Here is a 25,726-nt window from a genome sequence, read left to right on the forward strand (position 1 = left end):
CACCACCACCAATCAGCCTCCACCACTGCACACACCACCATCATTACTATGACAACTAACAGTGTCACCAAATGACTGTCGTCTGAACACACACATTTGGTCACTTGAAACTTGCTGTTCGGATAGTCATTTTTGCAAAATGGATTTGAAATTTAAAAAATTATTTCAGCATTAAGGCCTGCAGTGTGAACAAGACTTCAGTGTTTCTCAAGTGACCTCTTTTCCTTTTGCCTTGTGGGTTCCAGGATAAAGCTTGACTGGAGACTTCAAGAAAAGGACAAAACAAAAAAAACATGACTTATTTTTGGTTTTCAAAAAAAGGCTTTATTCAAACTATAAATGCAAAAAAACAATACATGCATGACGCAGACCAGAAAGAAAGAAAAATATTTAATTTAAATTTGATATATTCAACATTTTACTTACACTTGGGGAAGCTATTCTGTAATGATATTGGTAGCTTGGTAAACTTACTTCACACTGAAAGAAGTTAAGCTAACCCTTTGAAAAATATAGTTTACTTAAAGTTACTTTGAAAAAGTAGTTCACTACATCCAAACTACTTTGTGAAAAAGTATATGTAAATCTGAAATGTCAGACTATAAATTGCAAGCAAAGATCACTTTGGGGTCATACAGTATGTTAAACAAAATGTGTAATTTAGCCTATTAAACACTAAATCTAATGTTCCAATTGAGAATTTGGCAGGTTTGATGCCCAAACATTTAGGAAATGATTGCCTACTTCACCCATAGTTTTAGTTAGCTACACCACTACATGGCAAAAACATGTATTAACTACATTAAAAAAAACAACCGAGATTGAATTAAGTAACCACCAAGCTTATGCAAAATGTAGTTAAATTACTAGTTGAACTACATGTAGTTTACTACTACCCAACACTGGTGAGAACCCAGCTCTTGGATTCATTCACTGGCTCTAGATCTAATCAGCAAAGACTTTACTAAACACACCAACCCAACCGGTTACTGAAGACAACAGCCTTATGGCTTTACTAACAGGATAAATCAAATCAAATTCACAGATGCACAATAGTTAGAAGTTTTAGCCATGAGAGAGAAAAGTCACTGACTGACAAGAGCACAGGCTATAAACCGAGAGAGAAAGAGAGACCTTTGGCATCAGCATTGACAGACAGAAAACGTATTTCCAAGATTGATTAACAGCAGGCCTGTATCCACTACCTAGGTCAACATAAGACAAAATACAAAAAGTAGACCATTAATACTATTGCATTAGGCTCTTCTCAACATTCTGTCTGAAAATAATTCATTTTTCCCTCCAATTAAATATTTACTATCAAATGTCTGCCTTCAAAAACCTGCCAGTCATGTATGACACAATCAATAAAGAGCCCATGCTACAGATGGCAACTGTAAATACTTATTTTCAGAAGATGTTGTATAGCTCTCCCCTATAGGTTATTTCTTACACTTAGAAACACCACTTTAGAGTTGCGCAGCATAGCACAGGATAGAAAATGGGTTTCAGACCGTCATTAATACGGATGGCAACCGCCTTTTAGGCTTTTTCTGTGTTTTTGAATAAGTCCTAGGGCACACTATAATCCACACTTTCACAGTCTCCGTCTCACCGATTCTGAAGGAGCACAGACTACATACACCCTGATCTCTACAATAAGAGATCGTCTCATTCATTCATTCATTTACAGGTCTTCACATTAAAATGAGCGAAAACTATGTACAGAGGGAAAAACCCGTTTTCAACAGTCTATTATTCAAAAAGAAAACAGCAGTAAAAAACATACTACGCCCTCTGATACATTCATATACTGGTATAATAATAGGTATTTCTAATATATTGTGTATATACACACACATACTTGCACACAATTGTCTATAAAGATTTTGTTTTTTTTACAGGTAAAAAATATACATATTATGAGAAGCAAAACAGGTCAGGCCATGGGTCGCTATTATTTTGGAGTGAGATGTGAGACAGTGAAGGCTACAGGCCCTCATTTCCCTCCTGGACATGAGTGAGGATGGAAGTGTGGAAAGAAAAGCCCATTGAGGAGCTGGGGCAGCAAGTGAGTGAGGGTTAAGACCTGGGGAGATCTAGGGTAGCAGAAAACATTGGGAGGGCACTACACTAAATCTTATCAGCAGTCATTCACTTACTCCAGTGATGTTAAACACCGGATCCAGCCCGCGAGTGCATTCAAGCCGACCCGCAGATGGTTTGACTATTTTTTTAATAAATAAATAAAAAAAGGTATTTAGGGAAAGGGAAAACAATCTCAATTGATATTGAAATTACCAAAACCAAATGGAAATTGTAGAAAGGATAATGGACCCCTACTTTTATAGTCTCCTCGATTTGCCCAGCTTTCTAACAAGCATTCGAAATCTAAGCTAGACAGTTAGGGAGCATCGAAAATCTAAAAGCGGCCAATTATCTACAGAGAACAAGTCTCTATTGCAGGAAGAATGCAGAACTATCCAGAGGTGACTGATATGGTAAGGCCATCTTAAGCAGAGAGACAGGCCACTGAAATAACTTAACCATTCAAGCACACTCCCTGAGGGACACCGTGGCTTGCACAAACGAAAGTAAACCAACAAAAATAAATACATAGAAAAAGAAGCTGCCTTGCCACAGAAGAGCATGGGGGTGTTAGTCTGTAAATCAAGTTTTTCTCTTTTGTTGTCTTCTTTATCCTGGGTGTTTTTTCTAGGAAGGTAATATTCATTGGTTTCCAGCGTGCGGTGTTGAGCGGTGAGGGTGAAGGGCTAGAGATCTTGGTAAGACAGGTAGGAGCGTATGCGGGGCGGGATGGGCAGCGTCTGCACCTGCTGGGTGGACATGACCCGTCGTAGTGCCATGCGACACAGGTGCTGCAGGCTGGCAATGCCCTTTGGGCACGCCCAGAAATGCACGCTGCCGTCTCGAGATCTGAGAGAGAAACGGGGCGAGAGAAAGTTATTCCCATGTCAATCTATCCCTCACAACAGCACTGAAAGGTAGGTACTAGGTAGCCATGGTCTACCTAACAGAACTGGTTGAATCATCATTGTAAGATACACCCAGGCTCCTGGATAACCATTAACATATAGGAGCCGCTGCGCTTCCTACAGCATGCAAAAAAGCAGTTTCTGGCAGTACACAGTCTTGATTAATCACCTGCCACTTGCCTATAGACTAGGGTGTGTGCAATTCAAACAGGATTAATCCCCCCGAGCACCTAAATGGACTGTATGGGTGTGTGTGGAGAAGTGTAGGTAGGTGTGTAGGAGTGTGTGCGGGCGCACGCAGAGGTGTAGGTACAGTATTTAAACTCAGTTTTTCACAATTCCTGACATTTAATCAGAGTAAAAATGTAATGTCTTAGGTCAGTTAGGATCACCACATTATTTTAAGAATGTGAAATGTCAGAATAATAGTAGAGAGAATGATTTATTTGAAATTGTATTTCTTTCATCACATTCCCAGTGGGTCAGAAGTTTACATACACTCAATTAGTATTTGGTAGCATTGCCTTTAAATTGTTTAACTTGAGTCAAACGTTTCAGGTAGCCTTCCAAAAGCTTCCCACAATGAGTTGGGTGAGTTCTGTCCCATTCCTCCTGACAAAGCTGGTGTAATTGAGTCAGGTTTGTAGGTCTTCTTGCTCGCACACGATTTTTCAGTTCTGCCCACACATTTTCTATGGGATTGAGGTCAGGGCTCATTTTGCCACAACTTGGAAGTATGCTTGGGGTCATTGTCCATTTGGAAGACCCATTTGCGACCAAGCTTTAACCTCCTGACTGATGTCTTGAGGTGTTGCTTCAATATATCCACCTAAATTTCCATCCTCATGATGCCATCTATTTTGTGAAGTGCACCAGTCCCTCCTGCAGCAAAGCACCCCCACCAACATGATGCTTGCTGCCACCCCCGTGCTTCACGGATGGGATGTTGTTCTTCGGCTTGCAAGCATCCCCCTTTTTCCTCCAAACATAACGATGAAATTGTTATGACCAAACAGTTATATTTTTGTTTCATCAGACCAGATGAATTTTTTTTTCTCCAAAAAGTACGATCTTTGTCCCCGTGTGCAGTTGCAAACGGTAGTCTGACGTTTTTTAATGGAGGTTTTGGAGCAGTGGTTTCTTCCTTGCTGAGTGGCCTTTCAGGTTATGTAGATATAGATTACTTTTGTACCTGTTTCCTCCAGCATCTTCACAAGGTCCTTTGCTGTTGTTCTGGGATTGATTTGCACTTTTTGCACCAAAGTACGTTCATCTCTTGGAGACAGAACGCGTTTCCTTCCTGAGCGGTATGATGGCTGCGTGGTCCCATGGTGTTTATACTTTTTACAATTTTATTTCCTGAGGTCTTGGCTGCGTTTGAAGGAAGGCATTGAAATACATCCACAGGTACACCTCCAATTGACTCAAATTATGTAAATTAGCCTATCAGAAGCTTCTAAAGCCATGACACAATTTTCTGGAATTTTCAAATCTGTTGAAGGACACAGTCAACTTAGTGCATGTAAACTTCTGACCCACTGGAATTGTGATACAGTGAATTATAAGTGAAATAATCTGTCTGTAAACAATTTTTGTCATGCACAAAGTAGATGTCCTAACCGACTTGCCAAACTATAGTTTGTTAACAAGAAATTTGTGGAGTGGTTGAAAAACGAGTTTTAATGACTCCAACCTAAGTGTATGTAATCTTCTGACTTCAACTGTAGGTGTGTAGGAGTGTGTGTGTGTGTGTGTGTGTAGGTGTGTAGGTGTGTGTGTGTGTGTGTAGTTAGGTGTGTGTGGAGAGGTGTAGGAAGGTGTGTAGGTGTGTGTGTGTGTGTGTGGAGAAGTGTAGGTAGGTGTGTGTGTGTGTGTGTGTGTGTGTGGAGAGGTGTAGGTAGGTGTGTGTGTGTGTGTAGAGGTGTAGGTAGGTGTGTGTGTGTGTAGAGGTGTAGGTAGGTGTGTGTGTAGAGGTGCAGGTAGGTGTGTGTGTAGAGGTGCAGGTAGGTGTGTGTGTGTGTGTAGAGGTGTAGGTAGGTGTGTGTGTGTGTGTGTGTGTGTGTGTGTGTGTGTGTGTGTGTGTGTGTGTGTGTGGGGAGAGGTGTAGGTAGGTGTGTAGAAGTGTATGTATGTGGAGAGGTGTGTATGAGAGTGGGTGTGTGTGTGGAGAGGTGTAGGTAGGTGTGTGTGTGTGTGTGTGTGTGCGTGTGTGTGGAGAGGTGCAGGTAGGTGTGTAGGAGTGTGTGTGGAGAGGTGTAGTTAGGTGTGTGTGTGTGTGTGTGTGAGAGAAGAGGTGCAGGTAGGTGTGTAGGAGTGTGTGTGGAGAGGTGTAGGTAGGTGTGTGTGTGGAGTGGTGTAGGTAGGTGTGTAGAAGTGTGTGTGTGTGTGGAGAGGTGTGTGTGTGTGTGTGTGTGTGTGTGTGTGTGTGTGTGTGTGGAGAGATATGTGTGTGTGGAGAGGTGTAGGTAGGTGTGTAGAAGTGTGTGTGTGTGGAGAGGTGTGTGTGTGGAGAGGTGCAGGTAGGTGTGTGGAGAGGTGTAGGTTGGTGTGTAGGAGTGTGTGGAGAGGTGTAGGTTGGTGTGTAGGAGTGTGTGTGTGGAAAGGTGTAGGTAGGTGTGTGTGTGTGTGTGTGGAGTGGTGTAGGTAGGTGTGTGTGTGTGTGGAAAGGTGTAGGTAGGTGTGTGTGTGTGTGGAGTGGTGTAGGTAGGTGTGTAGGTGTGTGTGTGTGTGTGGAGAGATGTAGGTAGGTGTGTAGGAGTGTGTGTGTGTGGAGAAGTGTAGTTAGGTGTGTGTGTGTGGAGTGGTGTAGGTTGGTGTGTAGGAGTGTGTGTGTATGGAGAGGTGTAGTTAGGTGTGTGTGTGGCGTGCTGTAGGTTGGTGTGTAGGAGTGTGTGTGTGGAGAGGTGTAGTTAGGTGTGTAGTTGTGTGTGTGTGGGGAGAGGTGCAGGTAGGTGTGTAGGAGTGTGTGTGTGGAAAGGTGTAGGTAGGTGTGTGTGTGTGTGGAGTGGTGTAGGTAGGTGTGTGTGTGTGGAGAGATGTAGGTAGGTGTGTAGGAGTGTGTGTGTGTGGATAAGTGTAGTTAGGTGTGTGTGTGTGGCGTGCTGTAGGTTGGTGTGTAGGAGTGTGTGTGTGTGTGTGTGTGTGTGGGGAGAGGTGTATTTAGGTGTGTGTGTGTGTTTGTGGAGTGGTGTAGGTAGGTGTGTAGAAGTGTGTGTGTGTGGAGGTGTGTGTGTGTGTGTGGAGAGTTGCTGGTAGGTGTGTAGGAGTGTGTGGAGAGGTGTAGGTTGGTGTGTAGGTGTGTGTGTGGAGAGGTGTAGTTAGGTGTGTGTGTGTGGAGTGCTGTAGGTTGGTGTGTAGGAGTGTGTGTGTGTGTGTGTGTGTGTGGGGAGAGGTGTAGTTAGGTGTGTGTGTGTGTGGAGTGGTGTAGGTAGGTGTGTGGGAGTGTGTGTCTGGAGAGGTGTAGTTAGGTGTGTGGGAGTGTGTGTCTGGAGAGGTGTAGTTAGGTGTGTGGGAGTGTGTGTCTGGAGAGGTGTAGTTAGGTGTGTGGGAGTGTGTGTCTGGAGAGGTGTAGTTAGGTGTGTGGGAGTGTGTGTCTGGAGAGGTGTAGTTAGGTGTGTGGGAGTGTGTGTCTGGAGAAGTGTAGTTAGGTGTGTGTGTGTCTGGAGAGGTGTAAGTAGGTGTGTAGGAGTGTGTGTGCGCCTCACCCAGCTGCTAAGACACTCCCATCAATGGAAAAGGCACAACAGAGGCCATTAATGAGGGGAGCGATGGCCTTGGGAGACTTCTCATCAATGGTCCAGAAACGCACCATTCTGGGGAGAGAGGGATGGACAGAATGAGTTAGTGGGTGTGTAGAAGAGAGAGAAGGACAAAATAAAGAGGGAGAGATAGACGCTGGTCAGACACAGCTGACACAGATCACAAGGGAACTGCATTAGAGCCAAAACAAGCTGGCTGAAAGAATGTAGGATTCATATTGTTCCGCTTCAATTTTTAAAAGGGTTTATTTTCACTATTAAATCAAATGTAACTGTTCAAATTCAAAATGTTTTATCCTCATCCTATCTGACAAACTAATCTTGGCAGATGTGGCTGAGAATTTTTTTTGTCCCCGCCATTTTGTGAGACTTGTTCCTCCTCTCCCTCTAGCACTGCCTTCACACTGGTAAACACTTAGCAGCCTAACCAACGAAGGGAAGGGCTAAGGAGAGAAGGAAGCAAGGCGTCAGCGGTTGATTAATGGCCGTCATGTGACCCATTCCCAAAGGGGGCCCTGCCTGGCTGCAACAGCTCTGTTCTCACTCAGACCCCATTAAGAGCCGTGACTCTCTCTCTCCCTCTGCTTCACAGCGCTCTGCTACTGCAGCAAACTAAGACTTTTTCATCAGCAGAGGGCACGCAGTTTACCATGTACAATGTGAAGTGTGACAGCGCAAGTGAGCTTGGTGAAGCAGCTATGGCCAACACAAACTTACAAATCTACACCAGCCACGCTCTACACGTGTGGTAGAAGAGAACGCCTTAGAGAGAGGATCAAGTAGCCATAAGAATCTCAAACATTTTTAAAGCTGAGCTTTTCCTTATTGGACCCTTCTGATGCACCAGACACAGGTCTCAGCCTTTGTTCCTTACCTGTCGTCAGTGATGCTGGCGATGTGACGCCCGTCATGACAGAATGCTACGGAACGTACCCAGCGATCGTTGGCCCCTCCTGCAAAGATGGGCGAGGGGGGAGGGAACAGGTGCCTGAAGGAGAGAAAAACACAGAGATAAGAAAACTTCAACAAGGTCTTAACAACATCATTGTGTCATTGCTTTGCCCTAGTTCCTGGTGTCTGTGACTTACGCTAGCTCCAGCAGCACAGTGCCCACATGGGGGTCCCAGATGATGACGCGGGTGTCGTAGGAAGCGGTGGCGAGCAAGGCGCCATCAGGAGAGAACTCACAGGACACCACGTCATTATGGTGACCCTCCAGCTTCCGGATCAGGGAATATTTATCCATATCCCAAAGGAACACCTACAGAAGGAAGAGGTTCATGTTAGAGCCAATGGAATAACACTATGCAGGGACAAGCATTTTAAACAACTTAAAACACTTAACCTAAAAACCTCTGACATAAAATGTCAAAACAGATGTAATGTAAATTACAAGTAGTTAAATTAAGCAACAAAAATAAAACAAGAAATAAACAGAAAAAAACTTTGTATGCTCAGTGTCATTTTATGGCTTGTGTTGAACTACAGACCAAACACTGCACAAAATAAATCTCATGCTACTCAAGCAGCAATTCTATGTTATGTAACAAAATGCATGTCACTGCACATCTGATTTCTTAACATAGCTGCTAAAATAGTGCTCCATATAAATTGTAGTTTTCTTGACGTAGGCTAGCATTTAAACATTAATATCCAATTACAACGTTCTCAATATAAACATTTTTAAGTCTATAGAAAAATAAGAAAATAAAACAAGTAGTAACTTAAGGTAACATAATGTTACTCCACTGGTTTCCCCTTTCAGAGTTCTAGTTCACTGTGATTACAAAAGACTCGCACCTCCGGTGGAAGCCTACGAAGAGACATACTGCAAGAGAAAAAAAACATTTGATGGCCAAAAGGTTGACGCCTTTGGACACACATTTGCAACATGTGCACACGGTTTTCAACAGTCAGCCATAAAGCCTTGAATGTTCCTTTGCTCCAGAGCAATGTAAGGCATGCGCAAGAGGAACATGCCTTGTTGTTTGTTAAAACTTTAAACTGACCAGAACAGAGCAAATCTAATTAAACTCCAATTCTAGAGAGGCTTTAACAGTGATGTTGAACTTGTAACTTTTAGAACCAAAACACGATTGTATAGGCCTATTGAAAACGTCACAAGGAGTTCTGCAAACATTGCACTTGAGCAAAAGTGCAACATTTCAGCTAAAGTAGATAAAATGCCATTCCACAAACAAGTCAATGGTTTCTGGGTGCTACTTCAGTTCAAAATGTTCTCCTACTCCCTCCTCTAGCGTTAGTGTGAAATGAAAGGAATCCAACGCATGAGGCTACTGCCTGCATTTTAGGCAAGCTACACCACTCCACAGTTTATAAGACAGCCAGCTGCCAGTGACTGGAAAATCTGCTCCAAAATGGCAGACAGTTACAGTTGCCTCCTTTGTTTTCTGTGGCATTTTTAATGAGGCTCAGTTCTCTATAAAATTTCTGTTCAAGCAATTTAGAGTTCAGTTTGAATGTATTAGCAGTTTTGTTTTTTGTACTATGACGAGTATGTGTTTTGGTTTCCAGTCATTCTGTATGAGAGACTGTTCTTCCTCTCCCACTATAGTCACAGAAAATGATTGACCGTTAGGTTTGTTTTCTCTGTTTTAACAAATAAATATGCAAATGCTAATCAAAATGGGACATTTCCGTGAGGAAAATACTGCCCTTTGGCCAATTATGAGGCAACAGGGAATTCACTAACTTACTTCATGTTTTTTTCAACTCCAACATAGTCCATGTTCATTTTGGTGGAGTGTTTGGGACAAAGGCAGACATTTATGGGGATGACGGCAGTCTGCAGAGCCACAAAGAGTCCTTTCAATTCTCATTTACGCCAACAATGACCTGACCCCTGCACACTAACTCCATTACTAAAGGGGCTGAGCGGGGCAGCCACAATAGAGACGGGCGTGCTGACTGGCCCTTAAACATGGGCCCAGGGAGAGAAGTTAGGAGGATAATGGAGAACTAAGGATATCAAACTAAAATTAACTGATGTTAACCTCCTCATTATGGAGAGACATAAATAATCATAACAATGTCATTCATACAAGTTAGAGACTGTGGGAGGGCGAGACTGACATTGAACTGACAAAAACTCCTCAACTAACAAAATGTCAGTTAAGGTATGCTATAATAGGTAGGGTTTCTAATGAAGTACATTTGGGAGTGGGGGGCGAGGTGAGATAGGGAGGGAGGGACAGTAGGAGGTGAAGGAGAGGGGTAAGGGACCATGTGGGTGGGAAGTATTTACTTTACTGCAGTTTTAAAATCACTGTTTTAGAACTGATATAAAAGGAGGAACTGCGACAGCGGAGGTAGACAAACATGGAGACAGCAGCACCTACGTACGGGAGACCTTGCGGTCAGGTAGGTGCAAGGCTGCCCTGCCCCCTGGGCAGAGGCACAGTGCGTCCCAGCCCGGCAGTAGTAGTGGCACTGGTGCCACCAGCCAGCCGTCTGCACCGGCTGCTTTATGTCAGCGCGGCGCTCCCTCCCTTCAAAAACACTCACACACCTGCCACCTGTGACAGGGAAAGCAAGACACTTATGGACACACAGCCTAACAACAATCTAGCTGCACCCTGCACAAGAAGGGTGGAACTGGCTACAGTAACTAACTACTAGCATGTTAATGAGGTTCTTGCAAAGTGTACATCTGTGACTGAAGTCATTGGGTCCAATCCCGCACTGGCTGGGCAGCCATTTTGAGGACTACGCCACTTAGCTAACCATCTCATTTTCTTCTTGCATACTCTTTACTAAATACCAGGTAGATTTTATCAAAAAGGGAAATCCAAAAATATTTAGAACATTTCTTTGAATGATTTTGGTCTGCATTGAGGTACAAAGGTCATTAAATAAAGCATAGCAATCTGCATCCCACATTCTAAAGCATCAAATGAACCGTTTAGATTGTGAGCTGGATTGTAGATGGAGGATAAATACCGGAACTATTACAAAAAAGTGTGTGATCATTTGTTTAGTCTACATGCATATTACATTACCAAAGCTATTTCAAACCAAGCCAAACCGAACTACAGGCAGGGTTGTTGAACTAGTCATGACTCCAAGCATAACGGTCAAGATTCAGTTGAGGGGAAGGTGGGAGTGTTTCATTGGTAGGTCATTGAGCATAACTAGACAAGCAATAGCACACAGAGAAGCAGTTCATCTCAAAAGGGAGAAAAAGGGGAACAGGTGTACGTACTGATTTACTGGCTCCGACAGAGCAGAGGACTGAGGAGTCTGGTGAGAATGCGCTGCAATAGACCCAGTTCTGATGACCCCGTAACACTTTCACCATGTTGCCTACAACACAGCATCACAGGTTGTTATGACATGTACATGTGACGAAAAAATGCACAAACTTTTTGCTTTAAAGAAATGATTATTGTGATGAAGTAACAGTACAAATGTCTGCTGATGATGTTTCCAAGGTTTATAGGATTGTCTGCAAGATTTCAATAGGGATAACTGGGCTATTTTAATTAATGTGCTTAGATAGTAAAATGTAGGTTTTTCCAATTAAGCTCTGGAGACTAGGCTCCTACTGCTTGCGTTTGGATATGTTGATTGTGTCATTTGAAAATTCACAGATAAAATAGATGTGTTAGCCAATAGAGGAGAAACTAGGTCAGACCATGCCATGGCTATGCCTTCCTCTAGACTTTTGTTCAGGAGACCTTGGACTTGGGCCCAATTTGAACATTCTCTGCTCATGTGAGCTTAGAACGCATGCAGGGGGTGAGGGGCCTTTCAAGGTGGAACCGCCAGAAGCAGTAGCTCATTCCACTGGAACAAAAGCAACTTATCACATACTCCCTACTTCTTCAGCTTCGTGTGTGGATGTGTATAAGGCAAACACACAAAAATGACATCTGCATGAATCATAATAATCTTGACCTCAACACATCAGTGTGGCTTGCTGGCACAGCTGTACAAATCTCTAACAAAAACAATAACTATGTTAACAAGCATGGAAAATGGTTTCAGTTCCAAGAAGATAAAAAGGTGTTCCTCAGGGCTCAGTGTTCTTACCGTCATCTTTCAGGTCCCAGACCCTCAGGGTTTTGTCTCTGGATGCCGAGACTAGCATGAGGCTGCCATCAGGGGCGAAAGTCAGGTCTCGCACTATATCTGTATGGTCCATGAGATTCAGCAACAGCTTTCCTGTAAAGGCAAACAACCCCAGAGTTAATAATAAAGCTAATGAGATACACAGCACAGACGAGTTACTGTAGGTCAACTCCACCACCTCTGTGTACACAGCCTTGGGGAATTTGTCATGATTTGTGGATTAAAATGCCACAGAGCTGCAATTTGCTTTATGTGGTGTGGGGTGTAGAATAGTGTGGGTTCCACACCCATGTGAAAAGTAACCAGAGCACTGTCAGTTTGTACAGAGGCACAGAAAAAAAGAGTTAGATAGAGTATAGAAAATAAATATTTAAGAGGGGAAAGAAAGAGGGCGGTCACAAATGAATTCTTCATGTAACAACTAGTCCCACTGACTGTGCTCTTTTCTTTACATGATGAGTTGGAGACCAGGAGAGCTCTATTTCAAAGGCTGGTCCTGGTGTTGACAGTAAGAGTGACTCAGAATACCCTCTGGGTAGACTGACACACAATAGTTGAAAGCAGAGTAATCCTGAATTAAACCCTGCAATTTGTTACTTCCTGATACTCAGTCCAAACACTGGTTCCATTGAGGGGAGAATGGGACTCAATTACAGTAGCTATTCTCAAATAGTCTGCTAACAGTTGACAACTCTAAATTGGGGTATAATAATCTATTATAATAGTTATTACAATAACACCCTAATTGCACCTGAAGCCAAATCCTAACAAAAGTAATGCCAGCGGCAATATTCAGCCATGAAATAAAGAAAGCAAAGCCAGAATAATCAGTTATTGATAAAGTGAACTGGAGATCTGGATCGATGTCAGAATTCCCCGCGATCACTGGAGCCAGGAATGAACTACAGTTGAAGTCGGAGGTTTACATACACTTAGGTTGGAGTCATTAAAACTCGTTTTTCAACCACTCCACAAATTTCTTGTTAACAAACTATAGTTTTGGCAAGTCGGTTAGGACATCTACTTTGTGCATGACACAAGTCATTTTTTGGAAAAATTGCAGTCGTCATACCGCTCAGGAAGGAGACACATTCTGTCTCCAAGAGATGAACGTACTTTGGTGCAAAAAGTGCAAATCAATACCAGAACAACAGCAAAGGACCTTGTGAAGATGCTGGAGGAAACAGGTACAAAAGTATCTATATCTACATAACCTGAAAGGCCACTCAGCAAGGAAGAAACCACTGCTCAAAAACCTCCATAAAAAAACGTCAGACTACGGTTTGCAACTGCACATGGGGACAAAGATCGTACTTTTTGGAGAAATGTTCTCTGGTCTGATGAAACAAAAATATAACTGTTTGGTCATAATGACCATCGTTATGTTTGGAGGAAAAAGGGGGATACTTGCAAGCCGAAGAACACCATCCCATCATGGGGGTGCTTTGCTGCAGGAGGGACTGGTGCACTTCACAAAAGTGAGGATGGACAATTGTGTGGATATATTGAAGCAACACCTCAAGACATCAGTCAGGAAGTTAAAGCTTGGTCGCAAATGGGTCTTCCAAATGGACAATGACCCCAAGCATACTTCCAAAGTTGTGGCAAAATGGCTTAAGGACAACAAAGTCAAGGTATTGGAGTGGCCATCAAAGCCCTGACCTCAATCCCATAGAAAATTTGTGGGCAGAACTGAAAAAGTGTGTGAGCAAGGAGGCCTACAAACCTGACTCAGTTATACCAGCTCTGTCAGGAGGAATGGGCCAGAATTCACCCAACCTATTGTGGGAAGCTTGTGGAAGGCTACCCGAAAAGTTTGACAATTTAAAGGCAATGCTACCAAATACTAATTGAGTGTATATAAACGTCTGACCCACTGGGAATGTGATGAAATAAATAAATCTCTACACTATTATTCTGACATTTCACATTCTTAAAATAAAGTGGTGATCCTAACTGACCTAAGACAGGGAATTTTTACTCTGATTAAATGTCAGAAATTGGGAAAAAACGAGTTTAAATGTATTTGGCTAAGGTGTATGTAAACTTCTGACTTCAACTGTAGGTGTGTGAGAGAAAGAGTGGGAGAGAGAACCAAAGAGTCTAGGAGAGAGGGGGGCCTAGCGGGGTTGTGACATCAGCACTGTGTTGGCAGCAGGGAGAGAGGGGCCGGGGCAAACATCATCATTCAGGTGTGTCAGTAAAAAACATGGGAGGAGAGGAGGTGCAATTTAGCCAGCTGGGCTAAAATTAACGTCAACACATTATATCACCCACTGACTGTCTCCAACAGAGCCTGATGGGTAGGATTTCTAAACTTTAAATATTGTTAATCATCAGTTATACTAGAGGCATGAGGAGTGCCATAGTTTAGTTTCTACACCAGAAGTTAATGGGTATCTGTAGGAGGAATGTATATGGGGTCAGGGAAGGTTGGATAGGAGCCAGGGGGCTTTGGGAGGTGCTGAGTAGAGGAGAGGCAATCACATGATTGCAGTCACTGATAATGGTGGAGAGCTGTGGAGTAGTGAGGAAGGGGGTAGAGGTCAGGTCAGCTTAAGGGAGAAGGAACAGTTTGTGGCCCGTATCACTTAACCTAGTAATAAAGATGTCATGTTTAGAGAGGAGGAGACTCCACCCAAATTGTGGTACATAAACTCAGCTAAAAAATGTACGTCCTCTCAAACTTAACATGTGTAAACAATGGGGGGCGGGGGGGTCAAAATAAAAAAATAACAGTCAGTATCTGGTGTGGCCACCAGTTGCATTAAGTACTGCAGTGCATCTCCTCCTCATGGACTGCACCAGATTTGCTGGTTCTTGCTGTGAGATGTTACCCCACTCTTCCACCAAGGCACCTGCAAGTTCCCGGACATTTATGGGGGGAATGGCCCTAGCCCTCATCCTCCTATCCAACAGGTCCCAGATATGCTCAATGGGATTGATATCCGGGCTCTTCACTGGCCATGGCAGAACACTGACATTGCTGCCTTGCAGGAAATCACGTGCAGAACGTGCAGTATGGCTGGTGGCATTGTCATGTTTGTCACGTTGTTGCCGGTGATGTCTGGTGAGGACCTGCCTTACAACAGGCCTACAAGCCCTCAGTCCAGACTCTCTCAGCCTATTGCGGACAGTCTGAGCACTGGTGGAGGGATTGTGCGTTCCTGGTGTAACTCGGGCAGTTGTTGTTGCCATTCTGTACCTGTCCCGCAGGTGTGGTGTTCAGATGTACCGATCCTGTGCAGGTGTGGTCTGCCACTGTGAGGATGATCAGCTGTCCGTCCTGTCTCCCTGTAGCGCTGTCTTAGGCGTCTAACAGTACGGACATTGCAATTTATTGCCCTGGCCACATCTGCAGTCCTCATGCCTCCTTGCAGCATGCCTAAGGCACGTTCACGCAGATGAGCAGGGACCCTGGTCATCTTTCTTTGTGTTTTTCAGAGTCAGTCGAAAGGCCTCGTTCATGTCCTAAGTTTTCATAACTGTGACCATAATTGCCTACCGTCTGTAAGCTGTTAGTGTCTTAACGACTGTTCCACAGGTGCATGTTCATTAATTGTTTATGGTTCATTGAACAAGCATGGGAAACAGTGTTTAAACCCTTTACAATGAAGATCTGTGATGTTATTTAGATTTTTACAAATTAACTTTGACAGATAGGGTCCTGAAAAAGGGATGTTTCTTTTTTTGCTGAGTTTATATACTACCACTGGTGGAAATATGCATTTGTCTTATGCAGCTGTATGAACCAATGGGTGAATAAACTTGGTTTAAACTTTACTAATCGTCCGTGAGTTTTAATAGGTTCATTTAGAACCTAACAAGACCATAAAACAGGATGCCAGCTAGAGGTGGGTGGGTAGATGATGAGATGGGCAGAATGGCATGGTGACCTTGTTTCATTTCTGGAACAGAACAATGAGCATTCTCTTGGCACTTTTAGAAAAACTCATATTATAGCCCTGTGTGCATCAGGAAGGCTTATGTAACCCGACTGGGATAAATCTACTCTCTTTAAATGATTGGCTACTAAAAAGAGTACCTAATAATCCTGCATCTGGGCAACTGTTGATGTCACAGCAATCAAACATATATCCAGAGCCAGTGTTTTCCCCCTATATTCGTTGCCGCCACTACAAAAAGTATGTGGAAAAGAAAATGGACCTATTATGGAGGTTTGAGCACTAAGAATCACCCAAATCAAAATAAATATCATGGCATGAGGCACCCATTGATTTTGTTATGATTGAGCCACTTAGATAGCATAAGAACACATCATAAACCATTGCAAAATGTGTAAAATTGCAGGAAAGTAGCTTTAAAACTTTAATGTTCTCTCTCTGCACCATGACACATTGTGTATAATTGCAGGAAATTCCCTTTAAAACAGAAAAAAAGATAAGGACCTCTAAATACTAAGCCCAATTTTGATCCATATAAAACCCTGGAGTTCCAAGTTACAACGTACATTTGTATAACTGAATGCATTCAGAGTCTTTTGTGGTTCTTCAATTGGGTAAATGCAGATGGTCAACCCCATTCTCCAGCCTATTTATTTAAAGCTGCTATACAGCTCAATTGGGCAAAAGGTTGTAACGCTTTTGAATTGGAAATTATACTAAATTTATTTAAATTGTGTAATGTCCTTTTAAAAGTCACCAGAAGTGACCTTCTCATAATCATGCAAAAAAATATATATCACAGGTGTGCCTGACCCCACCCAGCAAAAAGGAACCTGCCTGAAAGCCCCCAAAAGCTCAATTTGACACCGCTGCTGAAAAAAATTCAATACATTCCATTTAGGACACGAGGTACCACCAGTTGAGCTCTACCCAAGACATATCCTCTCCCCTTGTTTGCTCCCTTTCACATACAGTGGGGCAATAAAGTATTTAGTCAGCCACCAATTGTGCAAGTTCTCCCACTTAAAAAGATGAGAGAGGCCTGTAATTTTCATCATAGGTTAACTTCAACTATGACAAAATGAGAAGAAAAAAAATCCAGAAAATCACATTGTAGGATTTTTTATGAATTTATTTGCAAATTGTGGTGGAAAATAAGTATTTGGTCACCTACAAACAAGCAAGATTTCTGGCTCTCACAGACCTGTAACTTCTTCTTTAAGAGGCTCCTCTGTCCTCCACTCGTTACCTGTATTAATGGCACCTGTTTGAACTTGTTATCAGTATAAAAGACACCTGTCCACAACCTCAAATAGTCACACTCCAAACTCCACTATGGCCAAGACCAAAGAGCTGTCAAAGGACACCAGAAACAAAATTGTAGACCTGCACCAGGCTGGGAAGACTGAATCTGCAATAGGTAAGCAGCTTGGTTTGAAGAAATCAACTGTGGGAGCAATTATTAGGAAATGGAAGACATACAAGACCACTGATAATCTCCCTCGATCTGGGGATCCACGCAAGATCTCACCCCGTGGGGTCAAAATGATCACAAGAACGGTGAGCAAAAATCCCAGAACCACACGGGGGGACCTAGTGAATGACCTGCAGAGAGCTGGGACCAAAGTAACAAAGCCTACCATCAGTAACACACTACGCCGCCAGGGACTCAAATCCTGCGGTGCCAGACGTGTACCCCTGCTTAAGCCAGTACATATCCAGGCCCGTCTGAAGTTTGCTAGAGAGCATTTGGATGATCCAGAAGAAGATTGGGAGAATGTCATATGGTCAGATGAAACCAAAATAAAACTTTTTGGTAAAAACTCAACTCGTCGTGTTTGGAGGACAAAGAATGCTGAGTTGCATCCAAAGAACACCATACCTGCTGTGAAGCATGGGGGTGGAAACATCATGCATTGGGGCTGTTTTTCCTGCAAAGGGACCAGGACGACTGATCCGTGTAAAGGAAAGAATGAATGGGGCCATGTATCGTGAGATTTTGAGTGAAAACCTCCTTCCATCTGCAAGGGCATTGAAGATGAAACGTGGCTGGGTCTTTCAGCATGACAATGATCCCAAACACACCACCCGGGCAACGAAGGAGTGGCTTCGTAAGAAGCATTTCAAGGTCCTGGAGTGGCCTAGCCAGTCTCCAGATCTCAACCCCATAGAAAATCTTTGGAGGGAGTTGAAAGTCCGTGTTGCCCAGCAACAGCCCCAAAACATCACTGCTCTAGAGGAGATCTGCATGGAGGAATGGGCCAAAATACCAGCAACAGTGTGTGAAAACCTTGTGAAGACTTACAGAAAACATTTGACCTCTGTCATTGCCAACAAAGGGTATATAACAAAGTATTAAGATAAACTTTTGTTATTGACCAAATACTTATTTTCCACCATAATTTGCAAATAAATTCATTAAAAATCCTACAATGTGATTTTCTGGATTTTTTTTCTCATTTTGTCTGTCATAGTTGAAGTGTACCTATGATGAAAATTACAGGCCTCTCTCATCTTTTTAAGTGGGAGTACTTGCACAATTGGTGGCTAATTAAATACTTTTTTGCCCCACTGTAGGTGTAAAGAGCCCCACCCAATTTCTGCCATGCTGCTTTCAACTTTAAGATCTGTGAGAGTGAAAAAAGGTAGAAGGGCGAAGTGGATTTTCTGGAATGAAAACACAGCCCAGGATGTGTGTGGAGAAAGTTGATCCAAGAAACGCCCCTACGAGGCTTCAACTTCCTCCCTGCTGAGAAGAGACATACTGATTCAATAACTTGCATTGGTACATGGAACTAGGAATAATGCACTGTGAAAACAGAGCCGCCCAGCTGGTCGTGATGTTCATGTTTGGGGCACCCAGGATAGCCTAGAAGGTTGCAAGTTCAAACCCCCGAGCTGACAAGGTACAAATCTGTCGTTCTGCCTCTGAACAGGCAGTTAACCCACTATTCCTAGTCCGTCATTGAAAATAAGAATTCCTCCTTACTTGCCTAGTTAAATAAAGGTAAAATAAATAAGACATGTTTAATCAGGTGCTCACCAGTATAGACGTCCCAGATCTTGACACGTCCATTGTTGAGGCCCGTGGCAAGCAGCAGCTGGTCCTGACCGAACTTGAAACGGTGCCACTCGATGTTGACGCAGCGACTCTGCTTCTCTGGCACAGACGAGCCAAAGGCCAGGCCCCACACGATGTCACCGCAGTCGATGGTATGCTCCCTGGGCTCGCCCACTGGCACCACTGTTCCCCCCTCGCTGTTCTGCCGCGACAAACGCTGAGGGCCCGCTCCGGTGGAGCCTTCCCCAACACTGGAGAGTGGGATAGAAAAAGAGGAAAGACGGAGAGTGAGATGGGGGCAGAAAAAGAGAAGGGACAGAAATGGAGATGAGGGTAATGGAGGGAAAGGAGAGGGAGAAACGTGAGTTACATGTAGGTAACATTACTTTTTAATGTTACGCACCTGAATTCAATAGATCCAGGTGCCAAACAGCTAAAATAATTATGCACATACAGGAGGAGAGGACTGAGTGATACATGCAGTCTAATGTGGTGAGAGAGGGTTGGCTAACTTGGTCCATTAGTTTCATATTGTTAAGAAAGATATTCTGATGATTATTCCCTATTGGAATTTGGCCTCCAGGTAACCACTAAGGACAGAAGTCATCATAAACAGGTCTTAGTAACTGATATCTGGGCCCATGAGCCACAAAAATCAGCCATGGGTGTCCTTTTCAAATGTATAGTCTATTGAACCTCTAGGTCTAAGCCTTGATTCAATGTTTTGACCAATGTTCTGTGTTCTGAACAAGTAGGCCTACATAACGGGACATGGATTACGATGGGACGTTATATCGGACTCTGTACCAATGGGACTGCTGCTCAAATTTGGCGAGAATAAAAAGAAAGCGGGACACTCATTTTAATGAGATGTGCCTTTCCACATTCTGGCTGTTCAGCAGCAGAGAATACCCACAACTCAGCGAGATGGCAGCGAAGACATTAATTACCTTTCATTCTACATACTTATGTGAGACAGGCTTCTCCTCTCTTGCTGCAACAAAATCAAAATATTGCAGCATTCTAGTACAGTTAAATCGCACACACACACACACACACACACACGTCGGTCTCAGGCACTGCATCGCAGTGCAAGAGGCATCCCTACAGTCCCTGGTTCGAATCCAGGCTGTACCACAACCGGTCGTGATTGGGAGTCCCATAGGGCAGTGCACAATTGGCCCAGCGTTGTCCGGGTTCGGCCGGGGTAGGCAGTCATTGGAAATAAGAACTTGTTCTTAACTGACTTGCCTAGTTAAATAAAAGGTTACACACACACCAAAAAGTTATTTTGTTGGCATTCACATAGGTCCCCATTACCAGTAAAACATAATCAAAACCTATTTCTTTCACTTACTTGCTGTGCTGTTTCGTTATTCATTTGTTTCATTCTCATCCAGGATTTCATCATATATGTCAAGCAGTGAAGTTTCAGCTCTGTCCGTAGCCTCTTCCTCGGAGCGCACTGTCACTGTGTCCGTTTCCGTCATGTCCAGCTGTGTATGTACATTTCATGTAAACCTTGTTTCTTGTCTACATCACAGTAGCGGTCCTTGTATATAACATTGAGCATGGTGGCGACAGGGTAAAGAGAGAATGTCACCGAATTGCTTGTTCACAGCCTGTGTGGGCCGTTTTGTTGCAGGGGCAAACTGTTGTCAATGGCAACTGTTTCATACGCCAATGTGGGCCCGTAAAAACATCCAACTCATCAGGAAAATGGGCCATCTTCACTCCATAGAAAATAGTCAGCACTAATGCCACACGCTAGCTAACTGGTTAGCTTAGCATTGACAAAGTCAGAATGGGCATGCGCACTCCACTGTTATGTGACAGAATCGGTGGCGTTAGAAAAGATATAAACGCAAGATGTAAAGTGTTGGTCCCATGTTTCATGACCTGAATTTTTTTTTTTTTTTACATACGCACATAAAGCTTCTCAGATACAACTTTCCTCAGTACGAAATCCTCGATGACCCACTTTGCTGTCAGACTTAGCATGCTCATAGGGCTGATATCGCTGGTCCACATGTCAGTCGTGAAGCTAATAGCAGTGACGCTATTACTGTGTAACTCCGAGAGGGCAACATCTGAAAAATAGCACACTTGGTAGTGTGTACCGGTGCTCGACCAGTCGGCGAAAGCCAATATCACTCATTCATTGTCATGGGCAATGAATTCCATTATCTTGCCGTTAATGGATTTCGGCTTTGAGTTGCCTCGCTGAAATTTCCTTACTCCTTCAAATGCCTGCTCGAGCCACACAACAGACATTGTGGGCTAGGTCAGGAATGCTGTGTTGCACGTGTAGCGCAACGTTTTATGTGGCGTCATTACATCATCTACCTACGTTATATAGGTATGCACATCAGCTTTGACATCGGTTTTGCACATCAGCGTTAAACTAGACATCGGGCCAATACCGATGTTGGCATTTTTAGCTAATATCGGCCAATACCGATATGTTCACCGATATATCGTGCATCCCTAGTTGTTATAACAATCTCTCTCCACTAGACAGGACTTGCCAAGCTAACCACAACAACATCCAATAGGTAATACCAAACAGTGTACTACAACATGTCTACTATACAATAAGCACTTTTTGCTCAGACAAGTTGAAAAGGTTCTGGGGAGGTCACAAGGCTTTATTGTGTGGAAAAAGAGCCAGCTCTGCAGAAAGGCAACTGATAATACATGCCACGTGTCCTTGGTAGCTTGCTCCACAGCACACTGCACTGTTTCCTCCTCACAGGGAAGGATAGCACAAGTAATGAACTACAACTACTAGAATATTCTAGAAGGAGCCCAAGAACTCAACTAGAATTGTAAACAACAATTTGGACTGTCAGAATCTAGAATGAATTTTCAGTTCTGTGGTGTTATAGAATGTTGTGGATATTAGAAAATCAGATTGGATGCACCTAGGTCTTAGTCTGACTGACACCTAACTCGAAGTCCTCCTGACTTTAGAGTCTGGATAGACTATTTTGATGTCAGCATGATGCCTCGATAATGAAGGCTGTGTTTTTTAAATAATTAGTTATCTTCGGTCTTTCTCACTCAAACACCCACATGGTGAGCCACATACAGCCCCTGAGCACTGCACTTCCAATACAACTGTTGGATTTTCAAACTCAAACAATGTGAAGTCTCAACCCCCCATGAAAAAAAAACACATCAGAGAACCAATCAAAGCTCAGCAAGAATGAAGCACAAATACTGCATTTTACAACAGCCTCCTGTCCAGACCAGGGTCGGAGCTCCCTCTGACCACCTGAGCCACGTCAGCCAGGCTACCCTGGCCTGTTACTCGACATAAAAAGGAAGTAGGCTGTAGCCCTGAAATAATGTAAAAGTGCATTTATAGCCCTCAGCCTTCCTTTAGTATTGATTTGATGTGTCATTGTTTACAGAAGGGTTTACAGCCTGACACCAAGTAGTTGACTTCATGGCAGTAAACCTTACATTATTTTACAACATAAGGATACAGTAATAAAACCCTAAGCTGCTGTGTGTTGCTTTCTCTTGCCAAAGACAAGAAAAGTTTGACTGCACTTTACAGAAGCTTTTCTAACGTGCTAAAATTATAGGCTAAGATAACACAAGGCCCTTGAGTATATATCCACTTCTGAATAACAAGAAGCAGTGTCTCCTTTCCTCTAACTTGGTTTACCAAGAACTCCTCAATAATGAAAGTCCACTCTACGTTATCAACAATCAGCTGCTGCTTTAAAAATAGCAGAATCTAGTACAGAACACCATCAAGATATTCAAGCAAAACAAAAGAGCATATTGTAAGAAACATTAGGAGACAGGAATGATGCAACAATGTATAAAAATACAGTACCAGTCAAAAGCTTGGACAAACGTACTCATTCAATGATTTATCTTTATTTTACTGTGGGGGATTTTTATTTATTTATATACAGTACCAGTGGGGGGGCTACAGCCTACTTCCTTTTTAAGTTGAGTAACAGGCCAGCGTAGCCTGGCTGACGCAGCTCCAGTGGTCAGAGAAGGAGCGCCACCACTGGCCTGACAGGAGGCTGTTGTATATGCAGTATTTGTGCTTAATTCTTGTTGAAGCCTTTGGAAGTGTGCCGTGCGACCTGTTAAAGTAAGAATGGAGGAGCGCTGAAAGGGCCTTAAAACACCAGACAATGAAACAGGCACGGCAGCCGCCAAATGAATACCCAGTGGGCACCAGCAACACACCAGCACATGCCACATTCACTGTCTCTCTTGCTCCCCTGCTCTCTACTGCCAAATAGGACTCCACGCCAGTCAGTGCATTCATTGCACAGACAAATTAGTTAGGCTATTCAGATATGTTAAACTGTTGAATTTCAAAACTCAAAAGGAATAGTTGCTTCTGTAGGCCTCCCTCAAAATGTAAACAGACCTCTGAAGTAGGGCCTAACCTGTTACTTTCTGATCACAATTGTACTGACCAAGAACGTGGTTAGGCCTAGTACAGGTACTTACAAATTCTTCAGGCATTTTGACCAGGGAACGAGCGTCACAATGCGATGCCCTTGAGACCAAGCGAAGTAGGAACCATCAGGTGCAAAGGCTACAGTCCAGGTCTCTCGCCCAGACTTCTGGTCAAAGGGAGCAACAGGCACTAAGAGTTCACCAATGAACTTAGCCTTACCTAAAAACAGAAACAAGAGGTCAGCACGGGAACAATAGCACAAATACCACATTGACATGGTGCTTGTGAGCAACATCTGAATGATAGTGTAGAAAAGATGCTTCGGGGCCAACTGACCTCTGCCTGGTGGAACCAGCCTGATCACTGCTTTCATCATTCTATTTCACCAGCCTGGTCGCTGCATTCATCAATCTATTTCTAAAGGCGAACACAGATCAGGCTGGTTCCACCACCCTAAACAGAAACCTCTGGTGTAGCTGGATATGAACGTTCAATGTCAGAATTGATGCTTAAAAGTAACTTTACTGAGAGATTCTGAGAGTCAATACTGTTTTGTTATTTGACATCCCATTACATGTAAATCAATGATAATGAAGTTGGCTATAAAACACAACATATTATTAGCCCAAATACCCATTTAAAATAAGTGTATCATAAAGATATGGTTGACCAAGTAGCTAAACGAGACATATATCACTTTGATTTATTACGCAGTGTTGCAACAAAACACACTATTGTATTTATTTATTATTAGCCCAACTTATTTTAAGTGGGTAACAAACATTCGGTTGGAATATAAATGAGACATCATATATCACATTAATGTATTACGCAATAGAGGTGTTGCAACAAAACATCAATTTTATACAATAGTTATCTGATAAATCAGTGCGCTTCCCCGACTAAAGAGTCATACTTCAGAAACGTAGTTTACCGCCGTCGCCTCCACCACGGAATGACTTGAGAAACAAAGTGTGCCGACTGCTCGCGCGATGTGTGGATACAGAGTTTCTACCATATTGTCTTTGGTGTGGTGGCACCTAGTATAAGCCGCGGGTGTATGGTGAATATGTGACTGTAGTGTGTGAGTCGCTAGTCTAGTAAATAGGATATATGCTATGGAAGGAACGACTTGACCTACAATAGAACATATAGTAAGACTGCCTATGACGTCACCGAGATGAAAGATGTAACATAGTAGCTGGCTAGCTATCTAGGTTAATGTATCTTAGATAGCGAGATGAACATTAACGTTTGCAACCCCTCCACCCCAAACACAGAGCAGGATAGTGAAAAGGATCTCAACCTACCTATTTCATTTTCGTTTACAGAATTAGGGAAGCTTGCCATCTAAATAGAAACCGGATCCGTAGAGAAAAGACTATTGGTTTAATAGCAAAAGTTTTGTGGAAAATAAACAAATTAGCGTTATAATTAGCCAGAGAGAAAGCTGGATTCCGACGTCTGGAATGCTGTGCACGTCGCGCACGTAGCCTGCTGCAAATGTAATATCTCGTGAGCCCTAAAAAAAAACAATTATTTTAGAAATTATCTTCTTTAAAATCCGTGTGCAGACTAGGTTTTGTTCAATTCAACTGGATGGCTAAAATCTGCGTATATTGAAATCCACGAAATGACTGTGTTACAAGCACACCGTTGAAATACAATGGCTGAAGAGTAGACTTGATGGCATATTTTCTTTCACTGGGGAGGTGAGGTCTATCTGTGTGGCAGAGTTTTTTTGTCAAACGTCATCACAGTTACCAAGGTGATAAAATGGCACCTCCCCTTCATTTGTAACCGTTTTCCACTCTCATTTACAACCATTTATATATTTCTCTCTTACTGTGCACTGTTTTATTGCAAAGGCAAATGGGTATATATAACAAATATCTTTCAAACCAGAACTATTTTTCTGTTGAAGCTTAAAGCTATGGTGTGGGGGACAACAAAATTAAATGTGCATCGTTTACATTGGGGGATTTGTATTTATTGGATGTATTTATTTAACCTTTATTTACAGTTGAAGTCAGAAGTTTACATACACCTTAGCCAAATACATTTAAACTCGGTTTTTCAAAATTCCTGACATTTACTCATAGTAAACATTCCCTGTCTTAGGTCCGTCAGGATCAACACTTTATTTTAAGAATGTGAAATGTCAGAATAATAGCAGAGATAATGATTTATTTCAGCTTTCATTTCTTTCATCACATTCCCAGTGGGTCATAAGTTAACATACACTCAACTAGTGTTTGGTAGCATTCCCTTTAAATTGGTTAACTTGGGTCAAACTTTTCAGGTAGCCTTCCACAATAAGTTAGGTGAGTTCTGGCCCATTCCTCCTGACAGGGCTGGTGTAACTGAGTCAGGTTTGTAGACCTCCTTGCTCGCACACGCTTTTTCAGATCTGCCCACACATTTTCTATAGGATTGAGGTCATGGCTTTGTGAAGGCCACTCCAATACCTTGACTTT

At 42.9% G+C, this 25,726-nt stretch overlaps 1 protein-coding gene across 3 annotated transcripts; it reads right to left on the minus strand.

Moving 5' to 3' along the window:
- Positions 1–301: 301 nt before the first annotated feature.
- LOC110504058 (WD repeat and SOCS box-containing protein 1) lies at positions 302–24,999 on the minus strand. Of its 3 annotated transcripts, none has more exons than XR_016491404.1 (10): positions 24,560–24,999; positions 23,300–23,468; positions 18,794–19,062; positions 11,807–11,938; positions 10,977–11,077; positions 10,118–10,290; positions 7,843–8,015; positions 7,629–7,742; positions 6,701–6,808; positions 302–2,937 (listed from the first exon to the last, which is right to left on the minus strand). XR_016491404.1 is itself a non-coding variant. In XM_036961148.2 (9 exons), exons 1-9 carry the CDS (start codon positions 24,597–24,599, stop codon positions 2,775–2,777), a joined length of 1,269 nt encoding a protein of 422 aa, XP_036817043.2. In that variant the 5' UTR covers positions 24,600–24,999; the 3' UTR covers positions 302–2,774. The 3 variants fall into 3 exon arrangements, 1 of the variants encoding a protein (XP_036817043.2); XR_016491405.1 differs by having other exon boundaries at positions 10,114–10,290; XM_036961148.2 differs by lacking the exon at positions 10,118–10,290.
- Between the last annotated feature and the right edge of the window lie 727 nt (positions 25,000–25,726).

The sequence above is a fragment of the Oncorhynchus mykiss genome, chromosome 24 (genome assembly GCF_057628025.1).
Source record: "Oncorhynchus mykiss isolate SJ-2025 chromosome 24, ASM5762802v1, whole genome shotgun sequence".
Lineage (NCBI taxonomy): Eukaryota > Metazoa > Chordata > Actinopteri > Salmoniformes > Salmonidae > Oncorhynchus > Oncorhynchus mykiss.

Excerpts from the sequence above, each read along its gene's own strand:
- LOC110504058 (XM_036961148.2), bottom strand. The coding sequence starts at position 24,599 with ATGGCAAGCTTCCCTAATTCTGTAAACGAAAATGAAATAG. Across the intron at positions 11,939-18,793 it reads GATCTGGGACGTCTATACTG|GAAAGCTGTTGCTGAATCTC; the intron begins GTGAGCACCTGA and ends TTGCCTTTACAG. Across the intron at positions 2,938-6,700 it reads GGGAGTGTCTTAGCAGCTGG|ATCTCGAGACGGCAGCGTGC; the intron begins GTGAGGCGCACA and ends TTTCTCTCTCAG.